Genomic DNA, 24825 nt, shown 5'->3' on the forward strand with positions numbered 1-24825 from the left:
TTAATATATGTTTTGTTATATGATTAAAAACCTCAAGAGATGTTTAGACTTACATGAATGTTTTGATTATCATCGACATTGATACATTGAGTTGAACTCTAAAATGGATATTGTGTTTTTAACTAGGTCCTGCTTGAATCCATTAAAGTGGTGAAACTATCAACAAAGTGATTGATGTTGGGTTGGTGATAGAACTTGTTGTAATATACTTACTTATGGCAATACCTTGATGTATTTAGTTTCTTTGTAAGAAATCTATCAACTATATTGTTATATATGAAGCTTCTTATTTATGTTTGTACTGATTTTGTGTTAAAATAGGATTAGTTGATAGAAATAGTGTAATGATAGGGTCCAAAGAAATGACAAACTATCCAGACATGTATTTTATTGACAATATAAAAGTATCATAAACATGAAATTCTATGATAATAAAAATGTATCGTAATAGAAGATTTGTTGAGGTAAAATACTTGTCATGGTTCAAGTAATCTTGACAATAAAGTGTCATGGTTAAGATATTTTTAATAAGAAAAAATGTCATTACATATTCTTTTTAACATTTATAACTGTCGCTAATACCCATTACGCTACATCAATTAGTCAATTTTGAGTCAATTAATGACAATGTCAAACTAAACTTGACAACGACAGTTTATCATTATCAATAATTGTTCCATTGTTGACAATTATTTATTTTCAATAAAAGTTCAATTATGATACTTTTAAAAAACTGTTATTAATGCTCATACCTTTACACGGGATACCATGACAAAAAATAATTGTCACATATTTCAATTGTGATAGATTTTAAATGTCATGGAATCACAATTTTGTTGTATTGTATAATCTCACCGAATGTCTTGAACTATATCTCTTGGATGATATGATTGACTAACTTGTTTATATTTGGACTTAGTGTCCAACACCCCAATTCTTAGCTTGTTGACTGATCGACTTCGTTGTTGCAAAGAAGCTATCAACAATCTCCCATTACTCGTCTCAATACTTGACATCAATGATGTTGAGTGTTGATGCAGAAGGTTGGTGGAGAATAAATATTGATAGAGAATAAAATGAATATTGATGTTGTATGGATGGAGTATTGTGGTTGTTGAAAAGGAAGAACAAAAGAGACAAAGAAGAAATATGGAGAAGTGAAAAATTTGAGGACAAAACCTACTATTTCACACCTAAAAGAGAAACAAATATTTTTTTTCTTTCTAAAGATGTCAACTCATTCCATTCTCATAGTTTTTAATTCAATCATCTTTCCCACCTTTTTACGTTTCACAATCTCATTTACTTTCAACCTTAATTGCATACGTATTCCAACACTCTCATTTTCGATTAATTCTTATTACATTTCAACCTTCCAAAGAGTTGAAGTTTTTGAATTTTAGGTCAGTTTGGACAATATAATTTAAATGAAAAAAAGAAAAACGAAAAACACAAATTTGTCGATTCATCGTCCATCTGCCAGACGCTACGTGGAATTAGAACCACCACGTTCCGGACCTTTTCTCTCGAGTCTTGACAAAATTGTTGGTTATGAATATGATTATGATGAGAACAAATCCCCATTTCTGATAGAAAGATCCAGTAATTCTTGCATTCATCCATGGCGCAGATCGCATTATCTGTATCTATCACTCTTGGAGTCGGAACCCTCAATTGTAGGCTTTCTTTCTTCCTTTACTATATCTCTATTTTCAAATCCACTTTACAAGAAAATTGATTTCGAAGGATTCTGTTTTTTGTGAACAAAATTATATGTATGTCTTCCTCAAAGAAGTCTTTCAATTATGGTTTCTGCAAATGGCGGTTGCATATGGTCCGATACTGGCATGTACTGTCTTGTAAATGTTTCTTTACTACTTCATTTGCTGCCTGTTGAGAGCTGTCAATTCAAACTGTTAGTAAAAAGATGGCTCCCAATAAACTATCTGCATTTTGCATTTATAATCAATTGATAAAACTATAAATCACCAAAGATTAACCTAGGGTTATTGGGCCAGGGAAAATATAAAGTGTTTAGAGGTAATGAATTTGAAAACATGGTGTTATCTACCTAGAATTTAATTATTGGTCAGGTCTTACTTTAATTAATTGGGCGCAATTTTGTAGTTCAACTCATTTTGTGGGCTCTCTTTTTGTATGTTGTTGTATCCTTCATTTTTTTCTCCATAGAAGTATGATTATGATTAAGAGGTTTGTGGTTCAAATTCTCTTTATCTTTTTTATACTTAAAAAAGATATTATGGTTATGCATTAAAAAATGTAGAAATTAAAATCTTAGGAATTTATTTTGTAATGTAGATGTAGTAGGGTTAGTTGTTTGTGAGATTAGTTGAAGTGGATATAAGCTGGCAAGATCAGTTAGTAATAACTTAATTAGATCAGTTAGTAATAACTTAATTATGGCTGCAGTAGTAGTAGTAATACTAACTTACAAAATAATCTGCATTACCTAGAAATTTTCTTCATAGAAAGTGGTGGAAATCTATGGTTCCGTGTCATGGTGATTTTTCAATACTGATGCTCGTCTTTTGTATGGCTGTAGTTGCAGGTGCAGCAAGGCGATCTGGAAAACTATTTCCAGGTTCTTCAAGAAGAACTGGAACCAATTTATGTCGGTTCTCAAGTTTTCAAGGAAAGGGGATAAGATGTGCTGTTTCAAGTTCATCAAAGAACAATGGAGGTGTTGCGGAGATATCTGAAAGTGAATTGGCTAAGCATTTCTATGCCTGGCCAGATAACAAGGTCCGTGTTCTAGATCTATAAAGCAATCTTGCTTGTTTATTCTGAAAGTGTTGAATGTAAGTTGGTGCAACTTCTTCTATATTTGCATTATTTGACGTAAGATATCAGCCTATGTCAATTATATGCTCTGCTGTAATAGCGTGTTTTCAAGAATTTTGTTCTTTCAGCCATTTGACTATCTCAGAATTCAAGCAAATAAAAATCTGGCAAATTGTTAGTAAGTTCATACTAGTTCATTTATGCGGACAAAGAAAGAATATCTATTTATTAAGGATTACCTAAATTGGAATTATTTTTGTCAGAGTAATTTTGCCTGGACTGGTTATTTATTCTTAATTACTCCATATTCGAAGTTTATGTGGTAGTTACTAGCTTAATTGTTAAGTTTTATCTATTATAAATAATATGTATTGTGCAGTAAACTCCATGTGATTTGTTAAATAGGATTTTGTTAATAGTAGGTTAAAGGGGGACTGGTATGGTGCTAGGGAGCCAACGTAATTAGGATTTTCCCCCTCTTGGGTAAGAAACTGAGCCTTCTTTTAGAACTATAAAAGAATACATAAGGGCATACCAAAATACTAGCTCAACGCAAAAAAGGGATTCCAATAAGTACCTACAAGACAAGACTCCAATCCAACATAATTAAACCATACCGTAGGTACGTTTTCAAAAAGGTCTAGTGGCTGATGCCTACAAGGAAGCATTAAACATTGCCACCTTCCACACCTCGTTTCATGTTCTCTCCACCTCAAGAATTAGGTTAGTTCCTTGTTATTTTGAGAGAACACTTCCTCAGCTTCTCCTTCAACAGAAATGCAAAATACCCCTTTAGTACCCTCATATCCAATGAAGGGGCTCCTCAGAGTTCAAACTGCAGTCAATATTCATGCAATCCATAGTCGTTGGCTCGAAGTCATAGTTTCTTACTCAAAGTAATTGTGACACCTTAAGCATAGCATTTAGAGAATTAGTTGTTAGAGTCATTCTAAGAAAAAATAGCATTTGTTATCCCACTGGAACTATGCTAGAGCTTCCTTTCAAGACTAATCATTGTCATGACATCAATAGTGTCATACTTACCAAACCGCATACTGTATAATGGGGGCTCATTTCTTGATTCCAATAATTTCATTTTCAGTAAATTTGATAGAACATGGAGTGTGCTCCATCTATGAATTTTCTAAACCATTTTCAGCAATCACATTTTGTAGCTAGTCCTTCCATTGACGGTGGTCAGTAGTAGTCATGCTCTCCAAATTTTACTTTAACAGGTTGAGATAAAAAGAGAAGAATGGTAGGGTTACATTATGGCTTATCAAAGAAACAAGGATTTAAGTGATTGGGGAGGTTATCAAAGAAGATCCTGATGTAGCTTTAGGATTGGCTGCATTTTCAACATTGACGGATTCGATGACAAATCAAGACTAAATTATGAAGCAAGAGAAAAGGATGTAGACGATGAATAGGCATAGGAGAAAGAATTAGGTCAAAGCCTTGTTATTGTAAAGTGTAAACTAATGTCTATATATGTACAATCAAAGACTAATGGTATACACGTGGAACATACCACTGGAGAGCAAATGGCAGAACATTATGCAGTAAGATAGTCATTCATTGTGCCGAACGTTATTGCATCTGAAATGTGCATTTATGGCATTTTTTCCTTTAGGTGTATTTTCAAAAGACGTGTAATATCTTTTTGTGCTGTATGGAAATTCTTTAAATTGAATGTCAAGTGGATCAAGCCAAGGTGCTCCATTGTAATCTAATCCTGCATTTACAGAAGCCAAGAGTATGTATTCTAGGTGGAGGTTTTGGAGGATTGTATACTGCTCTGAGACTTGAATCTCTTTTCTGGCCAGATAATAAGAAACCTCAGGTAATTTCTGTTTTCTTTTGTTTCTCTCCAAAAGTTGTTTTCATGACCAATGTCATGGTGCATACAGGTCATATTAGATTCTACCACGTCATTTCTCTCCATTCTCTCTTACCTTTTCCCTTTCCAATAAATCAAACTGGTGTTGTGAAATGTAAGCAATGAGTAAGTGCAATATATACAGAAACGAACTGATTTTTTCCTTTTCTAGCTTCTTTGATATTCTGTTTTTGTTGAAATATTTTTTTACTTGAAAAGCAGATCTTGTCAGTTTCTAATTTCTAGGATGGTGGGCCTTGTTGCTGGCAACAACAAGATTCCTGGGCAGCTAAGCTGAAATTATACCATGCAGCCTTTACACTTTCTTGAACTAAGCGATGATTTCTAATAATTTTAGCTGTATAAATATTTCTAGGGTAGGATGAGTAGTGTGAACCATAGTTCAGGTAGAGAAGATGTTGGGAACCACTGAGGATTGTCCCTTTTTCCTTGCAATGTATAGTATTGATATCTTTGTCCATATCTTAAAAACATTTTCTTGCCATGTCATGTTGAGACTGACATGTGCACAAATATACTCTCTTTTTACTTGCTGAATCTGCAGAAGACAAAATTTTTACCTTTTAAAGATGTTTTGTTTTGTTTTTCTTTCTTTTTTTTTTTTAGCAAAATAGGGAAGGAGAGTTATTGTGTCTTTCTCCTCCCTTGAATTCCTTTTTATATAATTCCTGATTTATATGTTGTGGGAGCTCACTGTTTCTAACAATCATTTTCTTTACTTTTGACATTAGTAAAGAGTATTATTTACTATTTTTATTGGCACTTTATATTCAGTATCCACCCCATCCCAAAGAAAGAGGATTGAGGAAAATGAATTTTCTGTGCAATGTCTGGGAAGCCTTTTTTTCCCCATTCTCTCTCCCTTTTTTACACGGATCTTTTCATTAATGAAGAAAAGAGAATAAGTAGAACAAAATTAACGGATTATAAAATGTAGACCTATATGATAGAAGAAGCAAGAAACAAAAGACAAAATGGAGAATAGAACCAAAAAGTCCAAACACAGCACTGAAAATAGAATTAAGGAGAAATAAATGCATATCTTTAAGAGAAAATCCCCTGAAAAGCTTGGAATGGGAACATTCGAGAGAGGCCTTCAAGTTAGTTATTTCAAAACAATCAATCCATCAACGATGCTTGCTTTCAAATACTCTTTGATTTTTGTCGAATCATAACTCTCAGATAATAGCATTAACAGAATTGATCCATTATGAAAGAGGATGAGGTGGGAGACGGGGGCTGATTGGCAGCTGCAGCGAATTGTACTGATTTATTTTAGAAAACCTAAGAATGTTGAAGCTTCCAAAATAATGATGCCAGCAAGAGAGGGCATATGAACAATAAAATAGTAAGTGATTTAAACTTTTCGAACTTGAGCCATGTAATAAACAAATTGAGGGCATGAGGCCATAGAAGGAAGCTTTCTTTGCGGCACATCTGTAGACCTTAAACTACTATCTCAGTCCACAAAAGGATGTTGTTAGTCTTCTTTGCACAATTTGATTTCCATAATGCAGCGTCTGGAAGTAAATTTCATGTTACTAGAAGTTAACTATCTTTAGTTTTGACATTATCTTTAATCTTATGGTAATGGAACCAGGTGCTTCTTGTTGACCAGTCTGAACAGTTTGTTTTCAAGCCAATGCTGTATGAACTTCTATCTGGAGGTCTGCCTTTCGATTTGTTTTATAATAGAATTTACTACATTTTAACTAAATGCCCTTTACTCAGTCTTACTTAAAAAAATCATTCCATCAAATGTAGAGGTAGATGCATGGGAAATTGCGCCTCGTTTCTCCGATCTGCTGGCGAATACTAGCATTAAGTTTGTTCAAGACAAAGTGAAACTCCTGGACCCCTGTGATCATTATGATATGAAAAATCCTAAAAATCCTAGTTGTAGTGGAACTGTGCATCTTGAAAGTGGCCTCCACATCGAATATGATTGGTATTTCTTTAGCTTTCTATCAGTCATCATATATCTTTAAAATTTGACATAGATCATTTAAGTTTCTTTTGATAACCATTTGGTTTTTGGTTTTTGAATATTATGTTTGTTTTCTCATTATTTCGTTACAATGATTTTCATCTTTTTAATGAAAATATTTGACTTCTTAGTCTAATTTCAAAAACGGAAACAAGTTTTTAGAAATAGCCTACTTTTTAGTTTTCAAAACTTTGCTTCGATTTTGAAAACACACCTAAAAGTAGTTAACAAAACAAAGAAACCTAGAGGCAAAGAGGTTGAATCAGTGTTTATAAGCTTAACTTTCAAAACCAAAAACTAAAATATTGGTTATCAAATGCCTTGGTTTTCCTCTGGTTGTTGCTGGCATTGAAAGATAGTCTCAACATTTTTCTATTATGGACCTTGGACAGTCAGGCTGGTTCTTGCCTTGGGCGCTGAAGCTAAGCTTGATCTTGTACCAGGGGCTGCTGAATACGCTTTACCTTTCTCTACTCTTTGGGATGCACAAGTGAGTTAACTAAAAGAATACCTCAGCTAAGTTGCAATCACTTGTACTGAAGTGAGTTGTTGAGTTGTATGATTTTTGGTATTCCTTGTTTTACAGAGGGTTGACAACCGGTTAAAAACCCTGGAGAGGGTTAACTTTAGTAAGAAATCCTTGATTCGGGTGGCTGTTGTTGGTTGTGGTTACTCTGGTGTTGAGTTAGCCGCTACAATATCTGAAAGACTGCAAGACAGAGGGTTGGTGCAAGCTATTAACGTGGAGACTATGATCTGCCCTACCGCCCCACCAGGGAATAGAGAGGCCGCACTTAAAGTACGCTATTGAACTTGTGACACAACAAATTATGAATTAATTGCTTCAACGATTTCTAGAATTGCCAAAATCTAGCTGATGTTGCATTATGCGCGTTGAGAAAATTCGTGTTTTCTTTGCAGTTTAATCTAGTGAATTTTAATTCAACGTTAAATGTGTTTTTTTGGAGTGTTCTGTCTGAATGAAGCTGGTTTTAGCATTCTATTTTTTAAATATGGTAATTTTGAAAGTCCGAGTAGTCTTAGATATTGTTCAAGGTTAATTGTTAGCCTAATCTTTTTTTATTTAATAGATTTTTATATTGTTAGTTAATAATAAGTAGTCATTATTTTATTTAAGCTATTTCATTATATCGAGTTTTTTCTATTGATATCCAAGTACACAGACTTGGAGAAAGAGAGTAAAATCTAAAGAAAATAACTGCCTTTTAGTACTTTCTGAAAATCTAACCTCTTAGAATTGCATCTAAAAGAAAATTTTGTCTTTTTGAATTCGATGCTGGCCAACATAAATAAAGAATTTTATTTTCAATGTTAACAAAAACAGAATACTACCATCAGATCAAAAACCTCAGATGTCATACCTTCATATGGTTCAATCTAGTCCAAATTGTTTATTCCCTATGCTGTTGTCGCTCTGGAAGCATATTGGTGCCTAAATTGATATTTGTGATAATCTTTATACAAATTAAATATCATAATCTTGTTATACATGTTAGGTTCTACAATCTCGCAATGTTGAACTTCTCCTAGGTTACAGCGTCAGCAGTATTCAGAGAGTGGACGATGCAGAAACCTCTGAAAAGCCAAACAACAACAGACCAAGCCAAGGCACTCAATCAGAGCTTGCTTCAAGTAGGTATGAGCTGGAACTTCAACCCGCCAAAAGAGGATCCCAAGGTCGCACCCTGGAAGCAGATTTAGTATTATGGACTGTAGGTTCAAAGTCTCTTCTTCCAACATTGGAACCTTCTGAAAATTACCACAAGCAACTTCCTCTCAATGCTCGGGGTCAAGCTGAAACCGATGAAACTCTTCGTGTTAAGGGTCATCCACGGATATTTGCACTTGGTGACTCATCTGCCTTGAGAGATTCAAATGGACATCTTCTTCCTACCACGGCACAGGTATGAAATGCAATCATCTGATGCATTAAACTTGGATGCTCACTTTTTCTTCTGCCCAATCTGTATTCTTGAGAATATTACATGCCTACTATTGTTGAGGGGACAAGAATATATTTTTGTCTCACTTTTTATTTGTACAATTGGCAAACTAATAAGAACTGCACTCAAATTTACTTTTAGCGTCCAATACCAATGCAGTATAATATAAATTTGTTTATGTGTGCAAGAGATAACATTAGAGATAACATTAGAGAAAAATTGGAGTATGGGTAGATGATTAGTAGGAGTTTTTTTAAGTGTTAGTAGAGAGAAGCTAGTTTGAACCAATAAAACAACACGTTTATCAAATATCAAGACAAAGCCTCCATAGCATTTTCTTCAATTTTCTCTACTTTACATTTGCTTTTTATTTTATGTTATTTTTCTAAATACATTTTCTTCAAAGTTGAAGATATTATTCTCATTCTCCAAGCAGGTTGCTTTCCAGCAGGCAGATTTCGCTGGTTGGAATCTCTGGGCTGCTATCAACAACCGTCCTCTTTTGCCCTTTAGGTTCAAAATTTCGAGCTCACGATACCAAATTAGCTTTTCTCAACTTTGATGAACATATATTTTCTGATACACGCCTTTTGAAGTGTTTGTAGGGGAGCAAGTACTTGTTTGGAATAACTTTCCTAGTGTTTGAAAAATGACTTTTCGCATTCCAAACCAGTCCTAAAAGTGTTCTTTTAAAATTTATTTGGTTAAAACTTTAAAGAGCAGTAAAATAAGTGCTTTTATTTAACTAAAATCACAGTTTAAAGTTTTTGCCAACCGAAAGGAGTTTGAAAATTTTAAAATAGGGAAAAACAGCAGTTAATTTACTTTTAGATCAAGCAAGAAAAGTGCTTGATTCCACTCTGAGGCATTGCTAATATTTGTGTATTTGAGTTGCAGATATCAGAATTTAGGAGAGATGATAACTTTGGGTAGAAGTGACGCTTCAGTTTCTCCAAGTTTCATTGAAGGTTTAACCTTGGAAGGTCCAATCGGTCATGCAGGTATATATGATCTCTTATAGACTGAGTTTGATAATTCCATTAATCAGCCAATAAGGCTTACTTAGGTTAATTATGATTAGCGGAATAGTATTACTAACTTAAAACAAGTTAAATAACCCCAAAGTATAGACTAATATCCTAACTTATACACAATTCCATAGGCCTCTTAGATCATGATGTTATGGTAAAAACTACTTAAAAAAATCTTTAGCACAAGCATTTTAATTATAAATGCCCTAGTATACCGTATTTAATAACACATCACTTTGTTATTTAGTTCTATACTCAAAGCGATGGGTTTTTCAAGTGTTATAAAGTACTTTGAGGGCACTCTTATGTTATTTTTAGATTAAAAAACATTTTTAAGGCAACAATTTAGTTCCTATACTATGAAATTTGTAACAATTTATTTTTTATTGTAAAAAATCTTATCAAAATTAAGGGTCAATTTTGATTAGAGATAACTACACCGATAACCTTTAGAAGGCTTATAGGATATGATTTGCTATAGTTAGGAATAATATTACAAACTTAAAGCAACTCCTTAATATATACTTCCTAACAACTTATATACATAATCATGTCTTCTTCTAGAAAAAAATATTTTTAATTAATATTATGGGTTTTTTTTGGCAGCAAGAAAATTGGCATACTTGATAAGACTACCAACGGATGAGCATAGGGTAAAAGTGGGGATCAGTTGGCTCACAAAGTCTGCTGTTGATTCCATCGCATCAATTCAAACCACTTTAACTAGTGTATTTACTGCTCAATGAGCCATTCTCTTTATAATATGATCTGAAAAAAGAAAAAAAAAAAAGAGAAAAAGAAAAAGAACCTAAAGCTTTATTATTAATATGTCTATCTACATTTGTTAGGGTTTGCTATGGACATGAAAATTTCAACATTTTATGATCTATTGGCAAAGTTCGGTGGTATCTTAATTAAAGTCGGTTGAGTTTTCTATAATCTAAGAGAAACATTGATGAAATATGAAAAGAAAATATTAATGAAGGGTTGCTAATATGAACATAAATGCCAAACTATGGATTTTTAATTTACGTTTCTTTGTTTCTTGATATATTTGTAATTAATTTTTTTAAAAAAATCTTGGAATGTATCTCGAACTGCACAAGGTGCAGTCTAACCAGTTATTTAATTATTGTTTGTCACATGACAAAATTTTGTTCGTTTTAAAAGAATAAAATTTTTACTATTTTTACTATATGATTGAGAAAGGATATATGGAGATGGTATAGTCTAGATTGCATTTAAGTATTATTCTTTTTTATCTTTATGATTTTATCGTCCACATTTATGTCTACTTTCAAGTATCCATTTTTGAAGGACATATCTTTATCCACATTTATGATATGTATATTTTTCTTTTTTCTTTTAAACTTCAACTTGGTTTTTCCTAATATATTTAAATTCATAATCAATTTTTTGAAACAACTAAAATCTAGATCAACTTTTTTTAACAAATTATAGAAACCATTCATAAAATATGGTGGTTGTTGCAATTATACCTCTAAATTTTTAATTATAAAAATTGAATCCTTAAATTTGTACAAGTTTTAAAATTGAACCATTAAATTTACATAATTGTAGAAATTGTAACAATTGTATATGTTTGCGGGTTCGATTTTTTATTTTTGGTTGACGTTGAGGGTCTCTGGTGAGTTTTCCCCCCAATCCTACTTCTCCTTGGTTTGGTTTCGAGTTATTCCGAATTGACATATGCAAGAGATTTTCGCACCAATGTGGTGTTAAGCCTACCACACTCTTGTGTCTAGGTTAGTATATGAAATTTATTATTCAACTAAGTACACAAGAAGTAAGGTTAGGATCTCTTTTGGATATCACTTACTCTCCTCTCTTGGAGTTTTCGAATGAGGCTATTTATAGGTCTTTCCTTGACGTTAGACTTTGGTTACATATAACGCGGATGGAGTCAAGGATGTTTTCGATGCTCAAAGTTGTAGGATGCCAGATTGGGCGCTGCTTGATTACTTCCCAATGATATGTATTTACCAACTCGTTTAGTTGGTCCAAACTTCGAGAAATTTTCCTTTTGGGATGCGTGTCTCCCTATACCTCCTCCTGATACTCTAAGGATTGGGATCCGTCTATGGACTTTGGGCCTTGCTTGGACCACCATCAACTGTTTTAATAAATATCTCATTATCATCTTCACACTTTTATATATCACTTGGTTCATTTCTGCAGCTTTGTATTTCTGTTTTCCACACTAGGTAGATTGTAATTTTGCTCAAAAACTTCAGACACACTATTTGAAAGAAGAAAGTACAAAGACTTTTTTTTTTTTTTTTTTTTTTGGAAAAGAAGAAAGTACAAAGACTTGCTTCTTCTTAAAAGGGTAGAAAAAGTTAGAAGAGAGGAGTAAACTTGGAGATTGTTTTTCGTAGTTAGCTTTCATTTCTTACTTGGTTGCTGATTGTTAGTTAAATTTAGACTTTATATTGTTAGTTCACATTCAAATTAAAGTTTGTTTCAATTTTTTTCATTTGTTATTTGTACTAAAAAAAGTTATATTGTTATATTTGTGATTTTTATTTTGTTTACTGTAATGAGCAAAAATCCTTCTTCAGAATTCAAATATGCATACCTAACGTAGAAAGAAAGTCTCACCTTATTGCATAAGCAACCTTGTTCAACACTTCACACTGTTTGCTTTTATTGAAGTTTAAGTTTCATTGTTAGTTTAAATGGATCACTTACGTTAATATACTTTGTGTACGATGGAAAATTTCATAAAATCACCCAAAAATAAAAAACTTTTTTTATGATTGACCTTTTTCTGAAAACGTTATTGTTATTGACCTTTTTGCCATGTGAAATTCTAAATTTACCCCCAAATTTAAAACCTTTTTTTCAGCCCACCTACCTTCTTCCTCCTTCAATGATTTCTTCAATGATTGATAACAGATATATTCAAGGCAACACCAACATTCCACCAAAGCATTTATTCTCAACTAATATTCTATCAACAACATTGAATACAATTGATATCGAGAATGGGGCAAGTAATGGAAGGTCACTCTCAATTATTCATTTTCAGTCGAACTCCCCAACTTCTTCTCTCATTGTTCTCTAGAGTTCCAATCCAACATTCTCATTATCGATCGCTTTCATCTTCGTTCAGTTCATTTTATCTTTGGGAATAGAGCAAGATCATCGTTAGAACAAAAAATTGAGACAATGTAAGTGTTTAAGAAGTATTCTTCTTCCAAGATCACTCACCATAATGTAAGTGATCATTTAGTATTATGTAAACAATCGCTTATATACAACTAAACGACCACTTACATTAATATGGGCGATCACTTATTATTTACTGGGTAGTTGCTTATTACTTACTGTGCGACTGTTTACTTTAATAGCAATTCGAATCCAATTGTCAGTTTTCTAATTGTAGATCAATAACACTAGTTTGCATTTTTGTACGATTTGGTGGGGAATGGGACCAGTTCAGAAGCAATTATATTGGAGGTCATACGAAAGGTCTGAGGGTTGAAATGATATAACCTGTAGTGAATTAGTGAGTATTCTACACCAATGACTAAATATCGATCCAAGTATATTTGATATACACATCAAATGTTACTAAAATCCATTGGTTCCAGCTCTCCCAATTACCATAGTTTCCAGTTGACAAAGTCGACGATGAAGACCTTAATTTTTTTTAGAAGGTAGTGATACATCCTAGATGCCGTTATTTGTAATAGTTACACCTAGCAAAAGTCATGAAGTAGACACAGATAATATGTACCGGTAATGCAATCCAACAATTCAAATAATTCCAACTAGTCAAAACTTTGGGTTTACAACCATTTTAACACATAATATTTCCACCATATCTTCACTAAATGAGAATATTGAGTCATGTAACCTGAGGGAAGCTTGGATTGGTCAAAACATCCAATCTAGATGTACTCCACAGTTTGATACTAACCATATATATGGACAATCTTTACAGACCGTTTGGATTATGATTTTCTCAATGCCTAGGAATTAAGGATGCTTGGGAATTATATATCCAGGAATAAAATTACTAGGAATCAAGGATGACTATGTTTGGTTGTGCATGAGAAAACAATGCCTGGGAATAGTATGTGTGGGAATTAAAGATAACTATGTTTGGTTGTGTAGGAAATGTGTTTGGTGTTGCATGGGAATTAGGGGTGTTAAAAAAGACCGAAGATCCGAAAAAATCGAGCAACCCAACCCAACCCAGCTGGTTAAAAAAAATGGTTTGGTTTGGGTTTTTTTTTAATGAACTCGAATAGGTCGGTTCGATTCTCGAGTTTGTAGGAAAACTGTTCGGTTCGAACCGAACCGACCCAGAGACTAGATGATTGCTTAACAAGTCCAAACGATCATTTACAAAATACTATACGATTGCCTACCCAATGCTAGACGATCGCCTACTAAATGCTACACGATCGCTGAGCTCAGCTAAACGATCGCTTAGCTCTGCTGCACGAATACTGAGTAACAAAATGCTATACGATCGCCTACCCAATGTTATACGATCGCCTACCCAATGCTACAGGATCGCCTACCAAATGCTACACGATCGCTGAACTCAGCTACATGATCGCTTAGCTTTGCTACACGAACGCTGAGTAACCAAATGCTATATGATCGCCTACCCAATGCTATACAATCGCCTACTAAATGCTAAACGATTGCTGAGCTCGACTACATGATCGTTTAACTCTGCCATACGATCGCTAAGTAACAAAATGCTATACGATTGCCTACCAAATACTATGCGATCGCTGAGCTCGGTTACACGATCACTTAGCTCTGCTATATGATCGCTGAGTAACAAAATGCTATATGATCGCCTACCCAATGCTATACGATTGCTTACCAAATGCTACACGATTGCTGAGCTCGGCTACACGATTGCTTAGCTTTCCTACACGATCACTGAGTAACAAAATGCTATATGATCACCTACTCAATGCTATACGATCGCCTACCAAATGTTATACGATCGCTGAGCTTAGTTACACGATCGCTTAGCTCTGCTACACGATCACTAAGTAACACTAGACGATCGCCCACGAAGACCCCGCGATCGCTTACCTGGCTACACAATTGCTTAGCTCTGTTACCAAATGCTATATAACCAATATCAAAGTATAAATACTAAACGTAGACAAAATAAGCATTTATATTATGTTAATATTCGTAGTTACAAACAAGAGTACAATGCAACATTCATTCAAAATGAAGATACTTAGGAAACACTAACATGCTAGCCTAAAATAAGGAGTACACATCATTTGATAAGGGCACCAATATATATATATATATATATATATATATATATATATATATAGGGAGTACACATCATTTGATAAGGGCACCAATATATATATATATATATATATAATTGCCCATGTATAACATGTTATAAAGTCTCCTATTACATAGAAGATACTACGATATTCCCACAGTTTAAGAATTAACGTCTTCTTGCAAAACCTCCGTTATGAATTCATATCTTTCATCATGTGGAAGATTAAAGAAATAATCAATCTGAGATTGGTCTTTAGTGATAATCTTACCCGCTCTCACCCTTTGTCGAACACTTAATCCAACTACCTTTCTAATTTCACTAACTAATGAATTTCAATGTGCTTCTCTTGTAGACTCTCGTTCAGCTACCTGTCGATAAAACATAGCAATTTCTTGAATGTTATCATTAGCGCTTAGAAGATGACTGCTCATAACATTCTCAAAACCATCCATTGCCGTCACCAATGGGTCCATACTTCGCTCTTTTCTTACTAGACCTATTTGATGTATGTGCACTAGATTGTATATTTGTTGCCGCTTACTCATTGAGGTAGGTCCATCCACTTCTTCCCCTCCAACTATTGGTGGATCAGGAACATAAAAACCATCCATTTCTCTCCAAAAATCATTGTTGTCCATTTCTCGCTTTACTGCTTCAAACATGTCAGCTGGATCTTCTGCACCAAGTCCATTGGCTCTATCTTTTCCAAAAATAATGGCTAACTGTTCGTAGAACGAAAAAGACTTGTTTCTCAGTTCTTTTGCATTTGGATGACTCCGTGAAAACAAATATAAATCAACTTTTAATATATTTCAACAATAACATGATAACAATACACTAGCGATAAAAAAAAACTACATTTACCTTTACCCATTTATCAAATATATCTTTTTCTACTTCTATACACTTTTCTTTATCATTCCATTCGAAGTCACTACAATTTGGGCCTAACATTTTAGCTATTGCATTGTACTACTTCTTCAACAGTTTAACTCTAGACTCTATGTGTGGTTGAGCCTTAACTTCAATTATGAATTTTTTCAGCCATCCATTTCTCTATTTGATTGAGAAATCCTGGTTTGAAAGTATCATTATCAGCCTTCCATGTGCCAATGTTAGATAACTCCAATAAGCATTCTACTAATTTCTCATATTCTATCTTACTCCACATATGTTTTGACCTACTCGAACCAGCTATAGATTGTTTGTTGACATCCATATCTATGATTCACATCACATATTAGACTATTAAAACTCAAAACTTCACATATAACATGGTATGAAAATCAAAACATACATCACATATCATAATTATGAAATAAGTAGCAATATAGTAGTTCACAATGTTTCATAAAAGATTATAACAAGGTGCATGTTTACATCATAATAATACATCCTATTATTAATATTTAATGCCCCTCCACTCCTAAAAAATCTCAATTTCTAAGTTCTCTCCAATTTGTCCATTCATTTGAACTCTCAACATGTGTTATTCGATCACTATCCATGTCAAAAGTACTTGAATAAGTGTCTCCAACTTCATCTTCTTCTAACGGATCTACAACCATTTCTCTTCTTATAAGATTATGAATGAGACAACAAGCTGTAATAATGCGACATTGAACTTTTACTGAATAGTAAGATTTCCCTCGAAGAATAGCCCATTGACCTTTTAATAGCCTAAATGCTCGTTCTATTACATTTCTTGCAGATGAATGCTTCATATTAAAAAGATCAACTGGAGTTCTTGGTTGGTATCCTAGCATCCAATCATTTAAATGATATCGTTGTCCTCTATAAGGAGCCAAAAATCCTTCACCATTTGTATAGCCAGTATCACATAGATAGTAACAACCTAAATACACCAACTGAATACTTGAGAATGTATGTACAAAGTGTTCTAATCCAAACTACATACCAATCCTAATATCATACATGTTACCTTTTGGAATCTTTAATCCATTCCTCCTAGATATAGCATCTCGTAAAACTCTTGAGTCAAAAGCTGAATCTTCTCATCCAAGTAAAACATAGATAAATTGCATATCTTGGGAGCAAACTCCTAAGACATTAGTAGCAATTTCATTCTTCCTGGTTTGATACCTAGGTCTATCGAGAATACCCACATTGACTTTAATATAGGTTCCATCTAGTGCACCTAGACAATTCTATATACAAAGAAGACTCTAAATTAATTAAACCACCTACTAGTATTTAAACATGAGCAAAACTATAAAACAAAAATTACCTTAAACCACTTAGTAGGAATAGGCTTAGGATGTTTAAGTAATAACTCATGTAGTCGTATCACAGAGTTCATAACTATATTAAAATGTCTACTAATTGTTTCTCCTGAACGCACAAAATGTCAACGTATAACTCTATTTTTAACGTCATGTGCAAGGATATGTAAAAATATTGTAACCATCTCCTCAACTTCTACATGTGTCGTTGATACATGGTTAATGTGATGAAATAATGGTGTAGAATGCGATGGTGGAAAATGCGTTGTGCATGCAAGTTTTCTTAGTAAGATCCAACTATAAACCCTACTAAGTTGCCTGGTAAGCCCAGGGTCGAACACAAGGACTAAGGAAGCAGTATGCGACAGTGATTTCTGATAACTTTGCGATAACAAATAAATCAATATGTTGGTTGGTATATTATTTAAGGTATAAAGTTTATGTGGTAGAATTGAGAAAAGAGTTAATAATGCAAAAGATACAATGAGTATGCGGAGGAACGGGTTTAGAAGGTCTTTAGCTTGCGCTTTCTGAGATTGCGTTCAAGCTATGCGATCATGCTACACACATGCGACAACAATTCTTTTTCCAATGCAAATAGCTACTAGTTTTAGGACATATGCGATATATGCGATGATGTCTATAGAGCTTATTCCTAAGTCTCTATTTCTTGCCTATGTGATGATGAATGATGCACACAGGTACAAGGTGACCGCATACAATCATATCATATCTCTAGGGTGCATGCGATGCATTAATAGCAAACAGAACTTATTCCTAAGCTTCTATCTCTTGATTATTTGATTCTAATCTGACTCTCCCGACCCTAGATTTTAATCTGACTTTTCCAAGCCTAGATTCTATCCTTAGACCACCCTCTCAAGTATCTCTAAAATACGAATGACGCATACATAATACAAGATGATCGCATAAAGTGAAGATCTCAGGTCATACTAGCTAAGTGCTTCTCAACCCATTCAACAGTTTAGTTACTCATGCGTAGGGTGAAGAGAGTGGACAGATATAAAGATGCAATTTCCATTTTATAAATAAGTTCAGAATACAGAATGACAATGGAAAGTAAGGATAGAGAGTCTGGTAGCAATATCTTGCTTCCCAAGGCTTTTACACTGAGTTTTCTCTACTCTGCCCAAAAGATGTTCTTGCTCCCGCAAGAGTTGGCCCTCTCTCTGTTTTCGATGTTTCCCAGCACCCTTCCAAGTTAACCAGGACAATCTCTCGGCATATTATCCCTTCACTTGCTTCCGCCTTCTAAGTATATAAAGTTACAGACTACGACTATCTATAGTGAAGAAGAACTCTAAATTATGAATAGTAGAATCGAATTCTCCGGACTCTTTTAACCAAGGTGGCCTTCGGTATTTATAAAGCTTTAGGCTGAAGAGATTTTCTCTCAAATGATTGCACTGATGGGATGTCATTAATTCTCTGTCTGATGCACCGATTAATTGTCACTGAAAAGTTGAGTGTACTTGCTACAGTGTGTCGTTAACGATGTGTTAACTTAATTCAGAATCGATTGTCATCAGCATTGTCCCATCGTGATTTATTGAGCTTTTCCCTTGATGCGCCGGCTTTATGCGACCACCTTCTTGAGCAGATCTTCGCGAATGCATATGATCGCATAGCCTTGCGATCGCAATCTCTTGATGTGCTCGAACTCTAAATTCCTTGGATCACAATTTTGCCTTGCACCAACGCATTTTATGCACAAAATACATAGATTGGTTGTTTTAATGCGATGGACACATGCGATTGCAATGTTATAAACTTAATGCTTTGGGACACAATTTCATATATTTTTATCGTCGCAATCCTTCATTGTTTTATATCTTTGCACTATAATAACGTGCACTTCTGCCCGTTATCACATCCCCAAATTTAAAACAATGCTTGTTCTCAAGCATAGACTAAAGATTTTCTTTAGAAAGTCGACCGCCTTCTTCTTTCCTAGATTTCTCAAGGTTGCCTTATTCAAATTCTAATGTACCAAAATCTCCTTAAATCTTAGCCAGGTCTCTTCTTAAAATATTTATAAAATTTAGCTACCGCAAGTTTAACCTTAAAAAAGACTTTACTAGTTTTCAGGGTATCGCATGATTTATTTCATAAAAAAAAACTTTTTCAACTGGGGTGTTTTCAACTGATTTTTATCCTTGCATAGTTTAGACATATATTTTTTTTCTATGACCTTGCATTGATCTGAGTGCCTAGCTTTTGTTTTGGCTTGCCCCCACATGTGTCATGCGGACATCCAACTATGAGCAAGGCGCTTTTTCTTAGTCTAAACTCATGCCCATTTGGCAACGGAGTTGCGATCATTTTATTTATGCGTTGATCACGATTCCTACTTTCGTTTTGGCTTGCCTCCATGAGTGTCATGCGGACATCCAACTACGAGTAGGATCTGATCGCAACGTTATGATTTTTTTTAATGCCTAAAAAAAGGTTGGAAAAGAATACCGCACCCCCAAATTTAAACACATCAATGTCCTCATTGCTGAAAGATTGAAAGAATTCATGCGATGCTCTTAGGAAATTTCGTAAAAGTCAGTTTGAAAGAAAGTTGGTGGACCACTAACTTCTAGAAATATTTCATGAGTTGACTGTCCTAAAATTAAGTTGACTCTAGCATATATGAAAAAATAGAGGCATGCGTTTCATCATTGAAATCATAATTGGCAAAGAGAAATAATGCGGTGACTTACTAAATTAATCAATGTGTAATGATTGCGCCGACTAAAGAGGATGCGATGATAAAATATCAAAGTTAAAATGTGATGCGAGAGTGCAAAATTTGGAATAGACAAAGTCAAGGAAAGATAAAACCCCCAAATTTGCTCAGTCGCCCACATTGTTTGTGATCGCATCCTTCTTTGTGGCGAACTTCTGTCTTCAATTGCGATGGCAGAATAAACTAGTTACGTCTTTGTGTAGCTTCTCCCCAATCGTTCACCACGATCGTTGCAAAGAAAACATTGAGAGCGTCAAATAAAAGACAGAGTTAGCAAAAATATTCTTTTATATATATATATATATATATATATATATATATATATATATAAAGACAAATAAACGATAACAGTTATAAAAGAAGGGTAGTGAAAGTTCATTAATCATTGGTAGAAAAAAAGGATACTCCAAAAGACTTGTGCCCCTGATGATTTTCTGTCGCATAACAACGCAGGGACCGCTCGATTTTTTTCTTCATTCAGGATTTCTTAGGTCTATGGAGGTATTTTCCTGATGAAAATCACCTCCGCGATATATCTTGACTCTTTGTCCGTTAACCTTGAATGCACGGGTCCCTTGATCATTAATCAATTCGACCACACCATGCGGGAATACTTCTTTGATTATGAAGGGTCTGGACTAGCGTGACTTTAATTTACCGGGAAAGAGCCGCAACTGCGAATTGAATAGTAAGACCTTTTGTCCGACATGGAGATTCTTCTCGCATAGCTGTTTGTCATGCCATCTTTTTGTGCGTTCTTTGTAAATTTTGGCATTCTCATAAGCTTATGTTCTCCATTCATAAAGGTCGACCAATTGAAGTTTCCTTGCTTCCCCTACAGCCTTTAAGTCGAAATTAAGCTTTTTCACTGCCCACAGTGCTTTATGCTCCAGCTCAAGTGGTAGATGACATGCCTTACCGAACACCAGCGCATACGGGAACATGCCTATAAGTGTCTTATAGGCGGTTCTATATGCCCACAAGGCATCGTCCAGCTTTGTTGCCCAATCTTTTCATGAAGACTTTACAACTTTCTCTAATATCAACTTGATTTCTCTGTTGGACACTTTAGTTTGACCATTTGTTTTTGGATGGTATGCGATGGCCACCTTATGGAGGATATTATATTTGAGCAACAAGTTATTGAAGATGTGATTAACAAAATGGGAGCCTCATCACTTATTATGGCACGTGGAGTGCCAAAAAAAATGAAAATATTTTTCTTTAAGAACTTGGAGACTACCGCCGCATCGCGTGCGACGCACGATACCGCTTCTATCCATTTGGAAACATAGTCGACGACTAACATAATATATTTGTGACCATTCGATGGTGGAAATGGTCCCATGAAGTCTATGCCCCAGACATCGAATAATTCCAGTTCTAAAATGATGTTCATGGGCATCGCATGCTTCCATGAAATGTTTCCCGTGCGTTGGCACTGGTCACATTTCATCACATAGTCTCTTGCGTTCTTGAATAATGTTGGCCAAAAATAACCACTTTGTAATACCTTTGCTGCTGTGCTTGCCTCCAAAGTGTCCTCCATATGGCGAGTCATGGCATTGTGATAATATGCGTTAGTGAGCCGCGTCTGGTATGCAGAGGCAAAAAATTTGGTCTGATCCTCTTTTATAAAGATTTGGCTCGTCCCAATAATATGATCTGCATTCATGTATGAGCCGCCTCTTCTGGTGGGCTGTGTAGTCTTTAGGGAATTATTCGCAAACCAGAAAATTGACCACGTCCGCGTACCATGGTAATTCTTCATCTTAAATAGCTGGTCGTCTGGGAAAGTTGCATTCACCTCTGACTGGTTACGGTCAACTTCTGGATTTTCTAAATGGATAAATGGTCCACAATCTAGTTCTCCGTACCTGCGATCAATGATTTCCATGTTGAATTCTTAGAGGAGGAGAACCCACCGAATCAATCCCGGCTTCGCATCTTTCTTTGTCATCAAATATTTTATCGCCGAGTGGTCAGTGTGAACAATTACCTTAGCTCCCAGCAAGTAAGCTCTGAATTTTTCCAACGCAAATAACACCGCACGCAATTCTTTTTCTGTAGTAGTGTAATTTTTTTGAGCAGGGTTCAAGGTTTTACTCGTATATGCGATGGGATGTAGAATTATTTTCTTCTTTTACGCCAACATTGCTCCCATCGCATAACCGCTTGCATCACACATTAATTCAAAGGGTTGTGTCCAGTCTGGTGCGATCAACACATGTGCGGTTGTTAATGTGTCCTTCAGTATCATGAATACGTTGAGGCATTGGTCATCAAAGTCAAACTTTCTTTCTGCCTCAGCAACACACTCAGTGGTCGTGCAATCTTTGAAAAGTCTTTCACAAAGTGTCTATAAAAGCCAGTATGTCCTAAGAAGCTCCTGACAACCTTCACATTTGCTGGAGTTGGAAGCTTTTCAATCGCCTCAATCTTTGCCTTGTCCACCTCCAGCCCATCCTTGGAGACTTTATGCCCAAGCACAATACCTTCATTCACCATGAAGTGGCATTTCTCCTAATTCAGCACGAGGTTCGTCTTTTCACATCTCATCAATATCTTTTCTAGATTGTTGAGATAAACTTCGTATGTTTGCCCATACATTAAGAAGTCGTCCATGAAAATTTCCATAGAATCTTCGAGATACTCAGAAAAGATAGTCATCATACACCTCTACAAAGTACTCGGCGCATTGCATAGGCCGAACGGCATGCGTCAAAACACAAATGTTCCATACGGGTAGGTGAATGTGGTTTCTCTTGATCTTTAGGAGCAATCATAATTTGGTTATAGCCGACATATCCATCCAAGAAGCAGTAGAAATCATTTCCAGCTAGGCGATCTAGCATTTGGTCGATAAAAGGCAAAGGGAAATAATCCTTCTTTGTCACCGCATTCAGTTTGCGGTAGTCCATGTAAATCCACCATCCAGTGATGGTCCTCATTGGTATCAGTTCGTTATTTGCATTAGGGACTACCATCATCCCTCCTTTCTCCGGTAAGCATTGCACGGGGTGACCCACGTGCTGTTGGCTATTGGATAGATAATTCCCGCGTCTAACCACTTGATTATCTTCTTCTTTACGACCTCCTTCATCGCAGGGTTGAGTCTGCGTTGATGTTCGATTGATCCTTTCTGATTGTCCTCGAGACGAATTCTATGCATGCAGTATCCGGGGCTGATTCCTCTAATGTCTGTGAGCGTCCAGCCAATTGCTTTTACATACTTTCTCAGGATACTCAGCAGTGCATTTTCTTGATCTTCATTAAGTGCAGAGGAGATTATAACTGGGAGCGTTTCATTCTTCCCCAAAAAAAGCATACTTTAGGTGGTTTGGAAGGGTCTTCAGCTCTATTGTTGGTGGTTGTTCCAAGGATGGTTTTGTTGTTTTTCTTTCTTCGCTCGTTGTCAGCTTGTCTTCTTTGGATGCGATCATCTTATCTTCTTTGGTTGTTTTTTCTGTGATCACATTGCAGGCTACTATGGATGCAGTCGCATCCTCATCTTCATTTTCATCTTCAGACTTTTCTTCTTCATTCAAACTTGGTTCATCATTGGATTCATTGAGGTCTTCTTCTTCAGGATATTTCATGGCTCGGATAATATCAAACCTGAGCTTCTGTTCATTCACGCTCAGTGTGATATCTCCTTTGTACACATCAATCTGAGTACGACCAGTGGATAAAAATGGTCGTCTCAGTATGATGAGTACATCCTTGTCCGCTTTGTAGTCCAGGATGATAAAGTCTGCCGGTAATATAAATTTGTCAATCGTAACTAGAGTATCCTTCACCTTTCCTTCTGGATGCACAAGGGATCTATCTACTAATTGGAGAGTCACCATCGTGGGCGCCAGCTGCCCCATATTCAACTGCTTGAAAATTGAAAGGGGCATCAAGTTGATGCTGGCCTTGAGATCGCAAACACTTGACCAATGTATAACCCTCCCAGGGTATTGTGAAACTTCCAGGGTCGCACATTTTCGGTGGAATTATGGATTTTGAACTTTGCGTCAATGCCACCGTTGCAAACTTACTAGTGCTTCTTTTTTTTGTCACCATATCCTTCAGAAACTTTACATACTTGGGCATTTGTTCAATCGATTCAGTGAATGGAATGTTAATATGCAGCTGTTTCAGCATACCCATGAAGTGTTGATACTGTACCTCATCATTTTTCTTCTTTTTGAGTCTTTGGGGGAATGGTGGCAGTTGTATTCTCATGTTTCCTTATTCTTTCGGCTTCGAAGTGGACATAATCTCCGGTTCCATCGCCTCATTTTCTTCTGTTTCTCCTTGAGTCAACGCAATCTCTGGTTTCAGCAGAATTAGAGCAGTCCGCCTAGGCTTCTTCTTCTCTTTCGCCACAGTCTTTTCGCTTTGCAACGTCATAACTTGACATTTCTCTTTTCCCGTAGCCCCTGGGTTGCACGGGAGTTCTGTTGAACTCAGCAGTGCCCCATGCAGTCTATTCTTGAGTTCGCCTGCAATCTGCCCTATCTGAATCTCAAGATTACGGATGGACGTCGCTTGATTCTGAAGCACTGTTTCATTCTTTTCAACATATTGCTTCAGTAGACTCTCCAAAGATGATGACTGCAGTGCCTGTGAATTGCTGGCTTGGTTTTTTGATTGATCGTTTGTTCGCAGGAAAAATCCTGGTGACCCTTCTTTTTGCGCCACTGATTGAAAATTTTGTTGTTGATTTTTCCACGCGAAGTTGGGGTGGTTTCTCCACCTGGGGTTGTACATATTGGAAAATGGATTATTTTTCACGAAATAAATTGGTTGTGTGTTCCTCGGGCATTCCTCTATTGGATGGCCTTCACCGC

General features: G+C 35.5%; 1 protein-coding gene across 1 annotated transcript; it reads left to right on the forward strand.

The window, feature by feature from the left end:
* The first annotated feature begins 1255 nt into the window (after positions 1-1255).
* On the forward strand, positions 1256-10603 carry NDC1 (NAD(P)H dehydrogenase C1). The gene is made up of 11 exons (XM_039026782.2): positions 1256-1676; positions 2564-2763; positions 4550-4645; positions 6303-6369; positions 6467-6650; positions 7086-7179; positions 7276-7488; positions 8207-8614; positions 9090-9166; positions 9551-9654; positions 10291-10603. Exons 1-11 carry the CDS (start codon positions 1622-1624, stop codon positions 10428-10430), a joined length of 1638 nt encoding a protein of 545 aa, XP_038882710.1. The 5' UTR covers positions 1256-1621; the 3' UTR covers positions 10431-10603.
* The last annotated feature ends 14222 nt before the right edge of the window (positions 10604-24825 follow it).

Source organism: Benincasa hispida, chromosome 3 (genome assembly GCF_027475165.1).
Source record: "Benincasa hispida cultivar pf3 chromosome 3, pf3_genome.v1.1, whole genome shotgun sequence".
NCBI lineage: Eukaryota > Viridiplantae > Streptophyta > Magnoliopsida > Cucurbitales > Cucurbitaceae > Benincasa > Benincasa hispida.